Source organism: Salmo trutta, chromosome 19 (genome assembly GCF_901001165.1).
Source record: "Salmo trutta chromosome 19, fSalTru1.1, whole genome shotgun sequence".
Lineage (NCBI taxonomy): Eukaryota > Metazoa > Chordata > Actinopteri > Salmoniformes > Salmonidae > Salmo > Salmo trutta.
The window spans coordinates 7583857-7601836 of record NC_042975.1 but is presented as its reverse complement, the minus strand read 5'-3'; the positions used below and the strand labels follow the sequence as shown (position 1 = coordinate 7601836).

General features: G+C 41.6%; 1 protein-coding gene across 5 annotated transcripts in view; it reads right to left on the bottom strand.

Annotated features, from left to right (window-relative positions):
* Positions 1-2973: 2973 nt before the first annotated feature.
* Positions 2974-17980, bottom strand: part of LOC115153917 (glutamate receptor 1) — a 93621-nt gene continuing 78614 nt past the window's right edge. For 2 of the 5 annotated variants that reach the window (XM_029699592.1, XM_029699596.1), the window contains 5 exons: positions 12466-12664; positions 12072-12319; positions 9373-9487; positions 6799-6933; positions 2974-3536 (listed from right to left, as the gene is read on the bottom strand). In XM_029699592.1, coding sequence (XP_029555452.1) covers positions 3390-3536; positions 6799-6933; positions 9373-9487; positions 12072-12319; positions 12466-12664 — 844 coding nt within the window. In that variant the 3' untranslated portion in view covers positions 2974-3389. Of the gene's footprint in view, positions 3537-6789; positions 6934-8688; positions 8804-9372; positions 9488-12071; positions 12320-12465; positions 12665-17980 lie in introns of those variants that run through there. The other 3 variants (XM_029699593.1, XR_003867790.1, XM_029699594.1) reach the window with 3 other exon arrangements.

Here is a 17980-nt window from a genome sequence, read left to right as displayed (position 1 = left end):
GCTAATTGTGTCATCCTCTCGTACCATCTCATTTCCAACGCTAAAGCCACTCGATTAGTCATGTCATTCATGTCCTAGATTTTTTTATTATTTTTGTATTATGTATTTTTCAATCCCAGCCCCCGTCCCCCGCAGGAGGCCTTTTGCCTTTTGGTAGGCCGTCATTGTAAATAAGAATTTGTTCTTAACTTGCCTAGTTAAATAAAGGTTAAATAAAAAATACAAAAATAAAAAATGTCAAAGATTTTATAACACTAGATATTCTACTGCCATCTACTTACCAGTGCATTAGAACATTTTAATATCTTTATCAATGGCTCATACTTCAACTCTGAACTATTAATGGAAACATGCGGAATGAAACAGCAGGTAGAAATTATATTGTCTGTTCTACCTGTACTCTGTTAAATCATTTAAATCCTCAGTTGGTAGAGCATGGCGCTTGCAACGCCAGGGTTGTGGGTTCGATTCCCACTGCGGACCAGTATGAAAAAAAGTACAAAAATGCACTCACTACTGTAAGGATCAGAGTGTCTGCTAAATGATTCACTACTGTAGTGGCTCTGGATAAGAGAGTCTGTTAAATGATTCACTACTGTAGTGTCTCTGGATAAGAGAGTCTGCTAAATGATTCACTACTGTAGTATCTCTGGATAAGAGAGTCTGTTAAATGACTCACTACTGTAGTGGCTCTGGATAAGAGAGTCTGTTAAATGACTCACTACTGTAGTATCTCTGGATAAGAGAGTCTGCTAAATGACTCACTACTGTAGTGGCTCTGGATAAGAGAGTCTGTTAAATGATTCACTACTGTAGTGTCTCTGGATAAGAGAGTCTGCTAAATGACTCACTACTGTAGTGGCTCTGGATAAGAGAGTCTGTTAAATGACTCACTACTGTAGTGGCTCTGGATAAGAGAGTCTGTTAAATGACTCACTACTGTAGTATCTCTGGATAAGATAGTCTGTTAAATGACTCACTACTGTAGTATCTCTGGATAAGAGAGTCTGTTAAATGATTCACTACTGTTGTGTCTCTGGATAAGAGAGTCTGCTAAATGACTCACTACTGTAGTGGCTCTGGATAAGAGAGTCTGTTAAATGACTCACTACTGTAGTATCTCTGGATAAGAGAGTCTGTTAAATGACTCACTACTGTAGTATCTCTGGATAAGAGAGTCTGTTAAATGATTCACTACTGTAGTGTCTCTGGATAAGAGAGTCTGTTAAATGATTCACTACTGTAGTGGCTCTGGATAAGAACGTCTGCTAAATGATTCACTACTGTAGTGGCTCTGGATAAGAGAGTCTGTTAAATGATTCACTACTGTAGTGGCTCTGGATAAGAACGTCTGCTAAATGATTCACTGCTGTAAGTGTCTCTGGATAAGAGAGTCTGCTAAAGGACTCACTGATGTAGTATCTCTGGATAAGAGGGTCTGCTAAATGACTCACTACTGTAGTGTCTCTGGATAAGAGAGTCTGCTAAATGACTCACTACTGTAGTATCTCTGGATAAGAGAGTCTGATAAATGATTCACTGCCGTAGTGTCTCTGGATAAGAACGTCTGCTAAATGATTCACTGCTGTAGTATCTCTGGATAAGAGAGTCTGTTAAATGATTCACTGCTGTAAGTGTCTCTGGATAAGAGAGTCTGCTAAATGACTCACTACTGTAGTGGCTCTGGATAAGAGAGTCTGCTAAATGACTCACTACTGTAGTGGCTCTGGATAAGAGAGTCTGTTAAATGATTCACTACTGTAGTGGCTCTGGATAAGAGAGTCTGCTAAATGATTCACTACTGTAGTATCTCTGGATAAGAGAGTCTGATAAATGACTCACTACTGTAGTGGCTCTGGATAAGAGAGTCTGTTAAATGATTCACTACTGTAGTGGCTCTGGATAAGAGAGTCTGCTAAATGATTCACTACTGTAGTGGCTCTGGATAAGAGAGTCTGCTAAACGACTCACTCCTCTAAATGGTAATGACCTACAAACTGATGGTTTAACATATTTATATGACAAGGGAACACAATAGGGAAAATGGTTGGGAAATATGTCATAGCTGCACAAAAATGTATAGTTTTGTAGTAATTTCAAAATGTAAATATATTCTCCATGTCAGGTGTTGGGCATATTAGAGAGGAAATCTGTAAGTCGGAATTACATTTCAATGCAGTGACGTTGACAAAGTGGCTCATATGAGAAACAATAGAGAAATCATCAATTCCTATGTGATGTGTGAAAACATTCAGCAGTAGTTTTATTCGACATACAGTATGCACCTATAGATAGGTTGAAAGCCAAATGTTTGGAATTGGAAAAGCTTGAATTTATGTGTCACAAGGAACAAAATCACTGTTCAGTATAAGGCACAATGATTGACACCCTTGATACAGCTAAGCATTAATGACTGTATAATATAAATAATTAAAATGCTGAGTTATATTGTGTACTCAAAAGGTTATACCCCCCAAAACATGCTATCCTCATGGCTTTGGGGAACGATCTTTGACCCTCTGTAACTTTCTCACTCATCATTATTCACGATTAATTCAGGATTATCCGTAATCATGGTAGAATCCACATTTAATGTTCAGAAAATACTCTATTCCCATTTATAATAAAAAAACGACTCCAAAATGACACAACACATTATTTACCATTCATTTCTATTGGGCCCAAAATAATCTGAAACACAACCAAAACAAACTGCAAATGCACCCAACAGGTTTGTAAAGACACACGCTTGATGTAGTCATTGCGTGCTAGGAATATGGGGACTAAATACTAAACTTTTGACTACTTTATTTATAAGAATCTTTAGGGGTGTCAATCGGTTTGACCCTTGCCTTTTTGAGAAAAAAAAATCAGTAAACTTGTTAAAAAATATATCTTTCTCCAAGCTATTGTATTAGTATAAAATAATATAATTTCCTCATTTAAAAAAAATGTTGCATACAATATAGCTTAGTATTTGAATGATTTATTTTATACATTATTGCTCATCTTTATCAAGGGGTTCAATTATTTCAGACTCCACTGTAGCTGTTCTTGACTGTTAATGCTAGTAGTAGACAGTAAAAACTGAATTGACATAGTGCAAAAAGTGTCACTATTATTGGGTTGGGGAAGAGCTTCTCTTTTCTTTTCTTTTTTTGATACACAAAAGTATGCCATCAATTAAAGTCCAAGACAGCCATCTTTATTGCAGCAGAAAATAACCAAATAAACCGTCTCTTTACAAAAGTGATTTTGTTTGTTGTTTCTATCTTCAGAGTGAGCAGTCAGTGAATCCTATTGGCAGTAGTCAAGCCGCAGTGCAACACTTTCCCCCTATTTTCCTTTCCTCTTTTTGGTGTGGTCTGTGCAGAGGAAGGACTGCCCCATCACATGCCCGCGGCCTGGCTCATGCAGGGGAGAGTCTGTGACGCTTTGGGGAAGTCATGGGCGACCACTCGTCCATTCTCGCCCCCGCTCCCTGTCCTGGTCATCCGGCTCAGGGTGGAACTCAGCATGGCTGCATCGATGATTTGCTGCATTGGATAACACAGGGAGTTACACATCAACAGCACATGATAGTTACCCATTAACTCTACTGAACTCTACTGAGTTAATCCACTGAACTCTACCGAGTTAATCTACTGAACTCTACCGAGTTAATCTACTGAACTCTACCGAGTTAATCTACTGAACTCTACCGAGTTAATCTACTGAACTCTACCGAGTTAATCTACTAATCTACTGAACTCTACCGAGTTAATCTACTGAACTCTACCGAGTTAATCTACTGAACTCATCCGAGTTAATCCACTGAACTCTACCGAGTTAATCCACTGAACTCTACCGAGTTAATCTACTGAACTCATCCGAGTTAATCCACTGAACTCTACCGAGTTAATCCACTGAACTCTACCGAGTTAATCTACTGAACTCTACCGAGTTAATCTACTGAACTCATCCGAGTTAATCCACTGAACTCTACTGAACTCTACTGAGTTAATCCACTGAACTCTACCGAGTTAATCTACTGAACTCTACTGAGTTAATCTACTGAACTCTACTGAGTTAATCTACTGAACTCTACCGAGTTAATCTACTGAACTCTACTGAGTTAATAAACAAAAATGTACTTGAAACAGCCATTAAGTCATTATTGGTTCAGTTACTTGGTATAAAACAGGAATTTGCAAACAGACAATCCTGACTTCTGTGCTATGAGTCACGCAATGTATTTTCTTCCTTGGTAAACTCTTGTGAAAGATGACACTCGCTCTCTCTGCTCATTTCGCTCTGGTTATCTCACACAGTGGAGAGCCAATAACTGTACCATGCAAAATATGAGACGGAACTCGTAACAATAACGCAAGCAGAACCGCGCGGCGCTAGCTCCCAGCCTACTCTCTTTTGCATTAGTTTAACATAATGAAACACCCGTAAGCTTGAAACTGGAGCTAATGATCTGGATGTTGGCTTGTACATCCTCAGCGTATAAATGATTTAAATCAAGTACACTTCAATAGATCCCGAGGATTATGCTCTTCGGGTTGATGCAGACTAACTGGTCTACTCACAGCAGCGATATGTGGCTGAGATACTTTAAAACACACACAGGAGTTGCATGACTCTGTTGTCGACATGACATGTAAACATTTTCAACAGAAAAGGCTGTTTATGATGGAGCGGAACGTGTACTGTACAGCCGGGAAGTATACTATCCACATTAAGATATCACCATGACATTACTTCACTTCTGTTGCTCATATGCAAAGAAAGTCCCTGGTTTCATGTCTTCTGCTGCAGTAAACAACCCATCTAATTACAATCTACTGATATTTGGACATTCATTTTTGAAAATGTATCATAAATAAATACATTGAAAAAAAAATAATTAAGTATTTAAGTTCATGAGGTTAATGAGAAGTTGCAAATGAAAGTCATACACAAGTCTTAACGAATTATCTGATAAGATGAAAAGATACCCACGTCTTTGATCTAAATAGGAATTTACTGTATAGTGTAGTATGATCACATGCATCTGGCAGCTATTATGTGATTGTTTTCAAATCAAACCTACGTCATCAAAGATATAGATGACAAACAAAAGCCAGGTGTCTCTACACCTCACACGATACAGTACACAACAGAAAAATAAATACTGTATAACTAAGAAGTAGTGTGACATTCTCCTCACACACATAACTCATCTAGTAGCTGTAGAGTCAATAGCTGACTACATGGACCCTTCATTGAAACAGCTCTGAGCCTGACAAAGTGCTTTAGTCTTCAGTCCGATGGTTCAGGGGTTTTAACAGTATCTCTGTAGTTCAGGGGGATGACCAGTATCTCTGTAGTTCAGGGGGATGACCAGTATCTCTGTAGTTCAGGGGATTTAACAGTATCTCTGTAGTTCAGGGGTTTTAACAGTATCTCTGTAGTTCAGGGGTTTTAACAGTATCTCTGTAGTTCAGGGGGATGACCAGTATCTCTGTAGTTCAGGGGTTTTAACAGTATCTCTGTAGTTCAGGGGGATGACCAGTATCTCTGTAGTTCAGGGGTTTTAACAGTATCTCTGTAGTTCAGGGGGATGACCAGTATCTCTGTAGTTCAGGGGGATGACCAGTATCTCTGTAGTTCAGGGGGATGACCAGTATCTCTGTAGTTCAGGGGTTTTAACAGTATCTCTGTAGTTCAGGGGTTTTAACAGTATCTCTGTAGTTCAGGGGTTTTAACAGTATCTGTGTAGTTCAGGGGTTTTAACAGTATCTGTGTAGTTCAGGGGTTTAACAGTATCTCTGTAGTTCAGGGGTTTTAACAGTATCTCTATAGTTCAGGGGTTTTAACAGTATCTCTGTAGTTCCTGAGTTTTAACAGTATCTCTGTAGTTCAGGGGTTTAACAGTATCTCTGTAGTTCAGGGGTTTTAACAGTATCTCTATAGTTCAGGGGTTTTAACAGTATCTCTGTAGTTCAGGGAGTTTTAACAGTATCTCTGTAGTTCAGGGGTTTAACAGTATCTCTGTTGTTCAGGGGTTTTACCAGTATCTCTGTAGTTCAGGGGGTTTAACAGTATCTCTGTAGTTCAGGGGGATGACCAGTATCTCTGTAGTTCAGGGGTTTTAACAGTATCTCTGTAGTTCAGGGGTTTTAACAGTATCTCTGTAGTTCAGGGGTTTTAACAGTATCTCTGTAGTTCAGGGGGATGACCAGTATCTCTGTAGTTCAGGAGGTTTAACAGCATATTTGTGTGAGTCATATAGGCGGCAGAAATATATAATAATTATTGCCAAGAGTCATAAATATTGTATGTTATTATATTATAGAGCCTTCGTCATTATTTCAAGGTTAAAATAATATAAAAATAATAATTAAGAGGGTGCTTTTATTTGTTCTAGTTCACACATGTACAGATGTAGGATCTTAATTTGAGCCAGTGTGCTACAGCAAGAAAATAATCCTCCAACAACAGGAAATGTGAAATATTACGTGGATTATAATCAATAGACTTTTCTTGTAAGGGTTGATACATTTTACGTTAGGACAAATCAAGACAGATTTTTTAATGTGTAAATTACAAAGGGTGAAGCCTTTTCAAATCTTGATTACACTAGCTTGCATTTCCTGCTGTGCAGGAAAATTCGCATCAACAAAAGAGAGATCAAATTAAGAACCTACATCTGTACAACTGTGTATTAATACGCACGTGTGAATTGAAAATATATTTTTCCCACATCCCAACTCCCCCTGAGACACATTTGGAGAGTCGGGGTCACGTCCTGCCGTCCTCCACTTAGCTTACCTTCATCCTCCTCGACTCGATCCTGGACTTGTAACAGAACTCGACCAAGGCCACGAGCATGGCCAGCCCCAGCCCTCCAATCAGGATGTAGAACACTCCAGCCACATTGCTGAGGCTTAGAGCACTGGTCTTGTCCTACAGGCACAGAGACACAGGGTGAGACGCACCGGACCATGCCCAAGAGACACAACACAACACACTAGGATAAAGATAGTGTAATTAACCATTCAACTACTGGTCTCTATAGGATAAAGATAGTGTAATTAACCATTCTACTACTGGTCTCTATAGGATAAAGATAGTGTAATTAACCATTCTACTACTGGTCTCTATAGGATAAAGATAGTGTAATTAACCATTCAACTACTGGTCTCTATAGGATAAAGATAGTGTAATTAACCATTCAACTACTGGTCTCTATAGGATAAAGATAGTGTAATTAACCATTCAACTACTGGTCTCTATAGGATAAAGATAGTGTAATTAACCATTCAACTACTGGTCTCTATAGGATAAAGATAGTGTAATTAACCATTCAACTACTGGTCTCACTACTGTCCTAGTGTACTTACACGGCACATACCGGTAAGTGTACCTTCATGATAAATCAACAGGTTATTGTTTATCTCCTAGAGAGGTGCTGACATATCTTTCTAATTTAACTGACTACTATCAACAACATACTTGATACAGTACATATCTAAGACTGACAGAAACATGCAGAGTCATGCACATGTAACAGGCTTGGGGTGATCATATCTTTAGAAAGTAGCTGACTAATGTGCATTTACAGGTAACACGTGTCTTTTATACCAGACATAATGTCCAGTCATTCAAAATCAAATATGCATTAAAACACTTACATTAATTCCATTCTATATCGCCTCGCTGGTTTTTGATCATTTACTAAACCAATGAAGTCCCTTGAGATGAGAATCTATTTTTCAGGGGAGAGCGCGTCACACTATCAGAATGATATGCAGTTGGTGTTGTGTATTCTAAAACATTCCAAGACAGAATTTTCATAGAGTGGAACCATGCAAGAGGGAAAGGTCAACTTTTTTTTTTAGGTTTACGTCATAGGTAGAGGTATCTTTATAAAATATAATTATATTTGTAAGTAAATGCACCAGATAAGGGAGGGCAATTGATTCGACAAGCCATGGTCCCCGTGACATCACAAGAGGGGTTGCGCACATCTGTGACATGCGTAGTCTGGGTTTGGAGGCAGATTGGCCGTGTCTTGGGTCTCAACCAATTGCATGCACACTGTCTAAAGACAGAGACAAGGAAAACAGCACTAAAGGAGAGGAGATCCCAGTTCTGGAGAAGGTCTTGTATAAAGGGCCTTTCTCTCCACGCTGTCATTTACCTGTGTCTCTTCATTTGACTTTGAAAGTTAAAATCACAACTAAATCTAAATTCTATTCATTCATAAAACTGTGAATACTTTGCCTGTAGATGTCTGTAGAATATCCCAGACACTGGGAAAAAAATTGTATTAGCACTGACAGTAACTGTGTTATTACTACACTATACAGTTTCAATTGTTACCCTTGTAATTGGTTCATCATCATTAGCTACACACATTTTGGAGAATAGAATACAACCCTAGGTCTACTTTTTGGTTTAGACGAAACAAGCATTTACCAAGATCTAATTACGGGCCACTGACTCATCCATAGCATGTGAGGACACAGCAATTATCACTAATCACTAAAGGTGTCTGAGTTCCAGGGCTGACATGAATCAAAGTTATAAGGACACCAGTTTGTGTAAATGGCAGATTGGAGAGAAAGAGAAAGAGTGCTAGGGAGGGGGACGAGGGACCTTACAGAAGTGCTAATACTCAATCTTGGTGTTAAGTATAGGACCAACACGTGGACTGACCTTTCTTCCGGAGTCCTTGCTTCCACACTCTCCCTTATCGTACCACCATTTGTTTTTCAGTTTGTCTAAGATGGCTTGCTCATTGAGTTTCAACACCGCTAGGTTTACGGGGATTCTTCAACCAGGAAATGACATAAATAACATCACCCATGTTATCTTATGTTATTCAGTACATAGTAAACATACACCCATTATTATGTCTAGATATGTTCTACGTACATGTCTAGACAGATTAAAAAAAAATTAAAAAAAACACAATCACAACTTGAAACTGTCACTGCCAAAGTGATATGCATTAATACTCCATCTAGCTTTGTGTCCTTTTTCCCTACTTGCAAGATGTGTATTACTATATCACTTTGGGTAACCGGCAAAATGTAAACACTCGGATATGCAAACCTGTCAATTATTGTTGCTTTAACAAGACAGTACTTGAGAAAACATACACGAAACTGTGCTATTTTTTTTGGGGGGGGGGGGGTTGCTAATGCAACTAATTTGAAAGTAAACGGCACGTTTTTGAAGAATTCATCATACAATATAGTTGTAAGTTTACACAAACTAACGTCAACAAGGACGAAGGGGGATTTGTGGTATTGCAGCCGCTGTGTTTTTTTGAAGGTACGTTGCCGGTTACCCCCCATCGTCGTGGTTACCCGCTAGGTTTCTCATACTGGGGCTGACCTTGGAATCACCTCCCCCGCTGCCGCACTCGCCCTTGTCGTACCACCATTTGTTTTTCAATTTGTCCAACAGGCCCTGCTCGTTCAGTTTTAACACTGCCAAGTTTACTGGGTTTCTTGAAATGATAATAGAATAATACTGGTCAGCATTTATGGAGATGTGATACGGTGTGGCAGAGGTAGTTCAGAAATAAAGTCAAAATAGTCAAAAGGAGGTACTGTTATCAGAACAATGAAAAATGTATAAAAAATAAGGCTACTAATAATGTGCCTGCCACTGTAAGATTAAAAAAACATTTGTTTCTCGTTCTGTATATAAACATTATACTACATATAAACATTATACTACATGGCTAAACCATGACAGATTTTACCAAGCAAGACAAGGATTCTAGGTAGGAGAACTATATAAATATCAGAAAATGTCTTGGATTGGTTGCGTGGAGTATGTATTTCAGTTAAAAACTCAAATAAGTAGATAAGGAATAGGCATTAACAGCCAACTTGTCGATTCACTTTGTAATATTCAGTTATCGTCAGATATCATCATTCATTGTGTTATTTTTGTGGTCAGGGAGCACTATCCAAGGCATTACTGATATTAGGCATTGTACTCCATTCTCTTCACCCTTTGCTGTTGCTGGTCCATTATGGACAACCCTCTCATAATTAACATGGTAGAAGGTGCTGCTGTACAGTAGACTAATGGAAACATTATGTCAGCATGAACCTCAGCAAGCTAGAGTCTTTCTCAGTAAAACCCCGGAATTCTTTCTCTATTCAGAGGGAAAGAAAGAGTTCCGTCTGGCTAATGGATGAGTCAAATAAATCCACACGCTCTATTAGGATTTCAGTAGCATTTGTCTTTGAGAGCGGCAGTTTTCTTGTGATGCGACTGACAAAATAAAGTGATGTGACGATGATGATGGTGGGGAAAACATGTCAGGAATAAAACAGGAAGGAAGAAGATTAATTTTTCTTTTCAACAGGTAAAAGGCAAGACAAGGGTGGGATGTAATGGTATGCCACATCAGATACATAGCAATGAAGGACTCTTAGTCCATAAATATTATGGAGAACTGATCACAGTTTACAACTTTATGATAGAGGATAAGGGTGTTGTCCGAATATGATGTAGCAACATATTTAGAGCTGATGGTTAAGAGATTTTTCCAAATCATCAAAACCTTAATAAGCTCATATAGAATAGTATGTATCTGATGTGGCAAAGTTGTTAGAGTTCATACAGCAGTCATTTCAACATCATTTTCTACTTTCAACAGACACAAACTATCATTAAAGTGCAAATACAGGCTAGTACACTGTGGCATGTGGATCACTGTTTTGTTTAAAGACGTTTTAGATGGTTATTTTTCAAGAGCTCATTGATTACGACTTTAGAGAATGTTCCGTAGAATAGGAAAATATCAATCGTATACACATAAATCCATAAAAACACCAATTCACAGAATTAGCTCCAGATTTTTGAAATGTACATCATTTGAACCCACAGCCACAGTGTGAAAATACAATTTATCTCAGAGCATCTATGAGTCAGTCAAAGCCTAGTCTGAAGTAGCCATCACACTTGATATTGAGTGTAACTTTGAAAGCCTTTGTGAAACACCACTCTTTCTGTCACCTTGATAAAGATATTGATAGACTATAAACTAGGTAAACAACATGGGTGATCGATCAAAAAGGCTGCTAGGTGTTATTGATAAAGCCTATGTGCTTTGTGAATGGCGCCTGCAGCCCATTAAGATGGGCCTGTTAATATGAAGACAATAAAATCGGATTGAACACAGATGCATTAAAAGTGGTAAAACACATGAGTTCCTAAATATGAACAGCAGAATCTTGCAAAAAAAAGTTTTAACTGGGTGCCTTTACCCTGAAATAACTTGTAAAATACTGGTTCATAATTGGTTTTTGGTACTAAAATAAAATGGTAATTAAACCACAGGAGATGTACAGAAAAGGTAATAACTAAAACCTAGGATTCTAATTCAAGTGTTATTTCTTGGGAAAATACCTTTTTGATATTTATGACCAAAGTGCACATCTCTAGAAGTTCTGAGATAAAAAAAATGCAGGTACTAACATCAGGGTTCAATTTAAAGTTAGTTTAATTAAATAGCTTTCATATACTATCTATCAAGACTAAATTTACATTTTCGTAACAGTTATTACCCCCAGTTTTCTTAGTTATTCCAAGGAGAAAGACATTACAAAATGGGATTATAACCAGTGTCTGTCTGAAGAAAGTAAGGGCCTGAACATTCATGCTTCCAATATGATGTTGATGATACTTTATGGACTGAGTTGAGACAGTGGGGGGGGGGGGGGGGGGGGGGCGGTGGACATGTTCTAGACGTCTGGTGAGAGTGGTTACAAAACAGGAAGTAGAGAATAGTTGAATGAGACTTTATCTCACGAAATCATTACATTAACTAGCATTATCACTGAAACAGACTAAAATGTGCATCATTTGCCCAAAGATTGTGAATTGATATATAACATCATGCTACATTTATTAAAGAAATAGTCTCTTCACTAATTATTATTTACTTTACATAAGTGGGATAATTTGCAAGTGTAACCTCACTCACCTCAAGGGTGCATTTGGCATTTACATGTAAAATATAACATGTGTGGTCGATCGTCATGGTGACGTGACCAGCCTACACACTGTAATACCTTAGTGCTGATCCCTTGGGCGTGGCCACTCCGTAACCCTTGGAGTCCAGGTTCCCCCCGACCTTCATGGTGTCACAGGGTTTCCTCTGCTCGATGTACTCGTTCATGGTGGACTCCAGCAGGTAGGCATACCTCCCTTTGGACTTCCTGACCCGCACCACGCCCTCGTCTGTGGTCTTCACGAACACTGACGGGTCAGCAGACTTCATGTAGGACCACATCTTCTCGAATACGGCGATTTTCGATCTCTAAGGTGCAAAAAAACAATAATGGGTAAAATACTGTATATAGATGCTCTATGAGAAATGTAACCACCTCGTCAAAAACTACTTGGAGCCACTTCATGACAGTTGATGCTTTTCCAGAGTGATGACATCTAGAGCTTCAGCTTTACCCTGAAGAACTCTTTGGTGGAGCCTCCGTCTAGAGTACCATAGGCGATCTCTGTCTGCTTGGCCAGGTCCTCAGCGCTCTCTATGGGCGACACCATCCTCTCCACGGTGAGGAAGGCAGCCAGGTTGGCCGTGTAGGAGGAGATGATGATGAGGGTGAAGAACCACCACACTCCCCCTACAATGCGACCAGAGAGGGACCTAGAGAGAAGAGAGAGAGAGGAGTCTCTAACAATCCAAACATTGCCATCTCAGATAGAAGCAAAGGAAAGTGGACGTGTTGAGTGAGGGAAGTGATAAATCAATGCTTCAAGAGTAACACTAATCATTTCTTGGCACACAATGATACATTGATTTCTGTTGACACTATACAGATAATCACTCAATCACTTGGATAATCACTCAGTTTCTCACATTGCCACAGGTATAGAGACGTGTATTAATTGCTTTTCCTTGTTTGATTGATTGTGAGTGTTGTACAACAAAAAAATGAAACAAAATAAGCTCTAACTGTTCACACAAACATACACTATATGTAAAAAAATAAGCACCCAAAAATATTTGCGATCAAATCATTGCGATAATTGTACCTTCAAAAGACCTGACTCCATTCCTGGCCTAAATCTATGCTACAAATATATTCTGAACTACAGCAGAGACAGCTGCTCCAAAGATCACAGCAGCGCTACAAAACAGAGATCACATTTATGAAAACAGAAACACACATTGTTGGATTGTCCTTTGTAGGCTGCACCCACCCAATTAGTATGCATTGTATGAAACAATCCTCTCAATTTCAGTCAGAGCAGGCGTAAACAAACATGAAAGTTGTGTGGGCTGAAGGGGAAAGACAGATAGATCTGTAGAAAATGGCGTTCAGCGTTGTAGGATCTCTGAGTGCCAAATGCCGATTTCTCAAAGACGACACTCCTCTTTTGGAAGCAGCAAAGAACTAACTAAAGGACAGAAATTGTGTAAAAAAAAAAAATTGCTGTAAAAATAGCAAATTGTTGTTCTGTGTTGTTTTATGCAAAACAGAGGATAAGCTGGCTCCAGTATTTGGATTTGCAAATTCAGGGAGAAGAACATCCTCACCCACAGACCTGTTTCCAAATTCAGAAACCGTTCCTCTTGGAAGATTCGCTGAACAAAACCTCCTTTTATTGCCCTGAATCCCTTGTACACAATGCAGCTCACACACTAAAAGAGAATTTAAAAGCAGCGAGAACAGAGTGAGCCTAAGACTAGGGGTGGAGGGTAGCATGTGAGAATGCCACTGGAAACTCCAGCAAAAGGAAAGCAAAAACAATAAGCCCTTCAAACTTCAATTCATGACAGCTTGCAGGCACAGAGATCTGTTGAAGCCTCAGCACTAGCCAGCCAACAAGCTGATCTCCAGAGAAACAGCCTGCCGATTGTTTTAGCCACCAAGAACTGGACAGGGGATTCTCTAGATCCAGCCCACCACAACGAGATGGGATAAAAACTCCCGATGGTCGTACAGTTACACCTCGAGCATGTTAGCAGCAGGGAACGATTCTAAAATGGGCATTCATTTATTTCAAAGCAAACGAACTGGTAAACAGGGTTGATTTTAATGTGGATAGCTATAACACTACTTTTAATTACAAATAAGAGGTCATGAGGTAACCATGCACATCACCAATTGCATTAATACATTTTAAAATGACAAATCATTTCCCAAGTGTGTGCTAGAGCAAACACATAAAAACACACAAACACACACACACACACACACACACACACACACACACACACACACACACACACACACACACACACACACACACACACACACACACACACACACACAAGCACGCATGCAAACACACACACAAACACAAACACACACGCACACAATACTCATGGTGGTGAATGGTCATGGTGAACTGTCCTCTCCAAATATTTGAGCTCATCAGAGGGAGGCAGTGTTGTGTCCGTAGGTCTGTCAGCCAAGTCTGTGGCGGGTAACGAGTCTGCAGAGACGATGCTGAAGTCCAAAACGTGCATTCTGTCAGTCTGTATTGTTTGAACAGAACACTGCAACTGCAGCAACACAGTTCAGATGTGATCTCTATTTTTGACAGAAGCGTTGTTAACACTGTTAAGCATGTCATAACACTGAGGGTTTCTGGGTCACCTCTGTACAGGGAAAGGGCTGTGAGGCCCGCAGGGTTGGGTTTGTGTGAGTGTCTGTTTGTACCGTGTGTGTGTGTACTGTATGTACTGTAAAGGAGTAGAATGAGTGACGAGTGTGTAAATATTTTAGCTATGGGATAGCTGGGCGTTGTGTTTGGGGTGTGTGTGTGTGTGTGTGTGTTTAACAATAGAATTGAAGTGACAGGCTGTGCCTGGGGCAGGAAGAGGAGCGTTTGGGGCGTCTGGTCACACTAAGAGAGAGCTCTGACCCGTACACCACCACGTCTCACTGCAGACACACAGGCAAAGGGGACTGTTCCGGGTTATACACTGACCCTTCCCCACTGTGTGCATACATACGTACTGTACATATGAACACACTTATACCTTTCTCTCCTTAAATTGATACAATATATAAACAAAAGTGTATGGACACCCCTTCAAATTAGTGGATTTGGCTATTTCAGCCCCATCCATTGCTGACAGGTGCATAAAATTGAGCACACAGCCATTCAACCTCCAGAAACAAACATTGGCAGTAGAATTACTTTCAACGTGGCACTGTCATAGGATGCCACCTTTCCAACAAGTAATTTCATCAAATATCTGCCCTGCTAGAGGTGCCCCGGTCAACTGTAAGTGCTGTTATTGTGAAGACCAGGAGCAACAAAGGCTCAGCCCCGAAGTGGTAGGCCACACAAGATCACAGAACGGGACTGCCGAGCTTTAAATCGCGTAGCGCGTAAAAAAAACCCGTCTGTCCTCAGTTGCAACACTCACTAACGAGTTCCAAACTGCCTCTGGAAGCAATTTCAGCACAATAACTATTCGTCGGGAGCTTTATGAAATGTATTTCTATGGCCGAGCTGCCGCACACAAGCCCAAGATCACCGTGTGCAATGCCAAGCGTCGGCTGGAGTGGTGTAAAGCTCGTTGCCACTGGACTCTGGATCAGTGGAAACGCATTCTCTGGAGTGATCAATCATGCTTCACCATCTGGCAGTCCGATGGATGAATCGGGGTTTGGCGGATTGCCAGGAGAACGCTACCTTCCCGAATGTATAGTGCCAGCTGTAAAGTTTGGTGGAGGAGGAATAATGGTTTGGGGCTGTTTTTCATGGTTCGGGCCCCTTAGTTCCAGTTGAATCTTAACGCTACAGCATACAATGACATTCTAGACAATTCTGTGCTTCCAACTTTGTGGCAACAGTTTGGGGAAGGCCCTTTCCTTTTTCTGCAGGACAATCCCCCCATGCACAAAGTAAGGTTTATACAGAAATGGTTTGTCGAGAACTTGACTGGCCTGCCCAGAGCCCTGACCTCAACCTCACCAAACACCTTGGGGATGAATTGGAATGCCGACTGAGAGCCAGGCCTAATCGCCCAACATCAGTGCACGACCTCACCAATGCTCTTGTGGTTGAATGGAAGCAAGTCCCCGCAGCAATGTTCCAACATCTAGTGGAAAGCCTTTCCAGAGGAGTGGAGGCTGATATAGCAGAAAAGGGGGGACTAACTCCATATTAATGCCCATGATTTTGGAATGAGATGTTCGACAAGCAGGGGTCCACATACCTATTGGTCGTGTAGTGTATCTCCCTGGCTAATTATTTCAAGCTAATCTTAACCCTTTCATAACTCATCTATCTTCAGAAACCTCTGTATGACATACGTAAGTATGAGATATTGTGTCCAATATATTACTTGAATGAGCTGTGAAAAGTTACAATAGCATTAGAGGTGCAGCATACATTCCTCCAGCGGTGAAAGTGGAGCGTATGAGGCTGAGAGTGAGATCCCCCTCAGGGCAAAAACGCAGTAGCAAACACACATCCAAGCAGACAGGAGCGTCTATCTTCGCTGAGCAGAGTCTAGCAGTACCAGGGAGGCATCAGTGTGCTGTACAGCAGGAATTGTATGGAGGGAGGAATGGAGGGATAGAGGGAGGAAGGTATGGTAGGAGGTATGGAGAGGATGGAGGGAAGTATGGAGGAAGGTATGGAGGGAGGTATAGAGGGAGGTACGGAGGGATTGAGGGATGGATGGAGGTATGGAGGGGGGGATGGATGGATGGAGGTATATAGGGAGGCATGGAGGGAGAGAAAGAGGGAGGTATGGAGTGAGGTATGGAGGGAGGCATGGAAGGAGGCATGGAAGGAGGCATGGAAGGAGGGATGGAGGGAGGGAGGCATGGAAGGAGCAGGAAGGTATGAATGGATGGAGGGAGGGATGGAAGGAAGGAGGTATGGAGGGAGGGATGGATGGATGGATGGAGGGAGGTATATAGGGAGGCATGGAGGGAGAGAAAGAGGGAGGTATGGAGTGAGGTATGGAGTGAGGTATGGAGTGAGGTATGGAGGGAGGCATGGAAGGAGGCATGGAAAGAGGGATGGAGGGAGGGAGGGATGGAGGTATGGAGGGAGGCATGGAAGGAGGCATGGAAGGAGGGATGGAGGGAGGGAGGGATGGAGGTATGGAGGGAGGCATGGAAGGAGCAGGAAGGTATGAATGGATGGAGGGAGGGATGGAAGGAGGTATGGATGTATGGAGGGAGGGAGGTATTGAGGGAGGTATAGAGAGCGGTACGGAGGGAGGGAGGTAGGCATGGAGGTATTGAGGGAGGTATGGAGGGAAGCATAGAGGGAGGCATTGAGGGAGGGATGGATGGAGGCATGGAGGTAAGCATGGAGGGAGGGAGGTATAGAGGGAGGTATGGAGAGAGGTACGGAGGGAGGGAGATAGGCATGGAGGTATGGAGGGAGGGAGGTATGGAGGGAGGGAGGTATAGAGGAAGGTATGGAGAGAGGTACGGAGGGAGGGAGGTACGGAGGGAGGCATGGAGGGAGGGAGGTATGGAGGAATGTATGGAGGGAGGGGGGTATAGAGGGAGGTATGGAGGGAAGCTTAGAGGGAGGCAGGGAGGAATCAATGGAGGGAGGTATAGAGAGAGGTACGGAGGGAGGGAGGTAAAGAGGGAGATATGGAGGGAGGGGGGTATGGAGGGAGGGGGGTATAGAGGGAGGTAAAGAGGGAGGTATGGAGGGAGGGAGATGTAGAGGGAGGTATGGAGGGAGGGAGATGTAGAGGGAGGTATAGTGTGAGGGATGGAGGGAGGTATGGAAGGAGGCATGGAGGGAGGTACAGAGGGAGGCACGGAGGGAGGGATGGAGGGAGGTATGGAGGGAGGAGTGGAGGGAGGTATGGAGGGAGGGAGATATGGAGGGAAGAATGGAGGGAGGTATGGAGGGAGGTATGGAGGGAGGTACAGAGGGAGGCACGGAGGGAGAATGGATGGAGATGGAGGTATAGAGGGAGGGATGGAGGGAGGTGTGGAGGGAGGTGTGGAGGGAGGCGTGG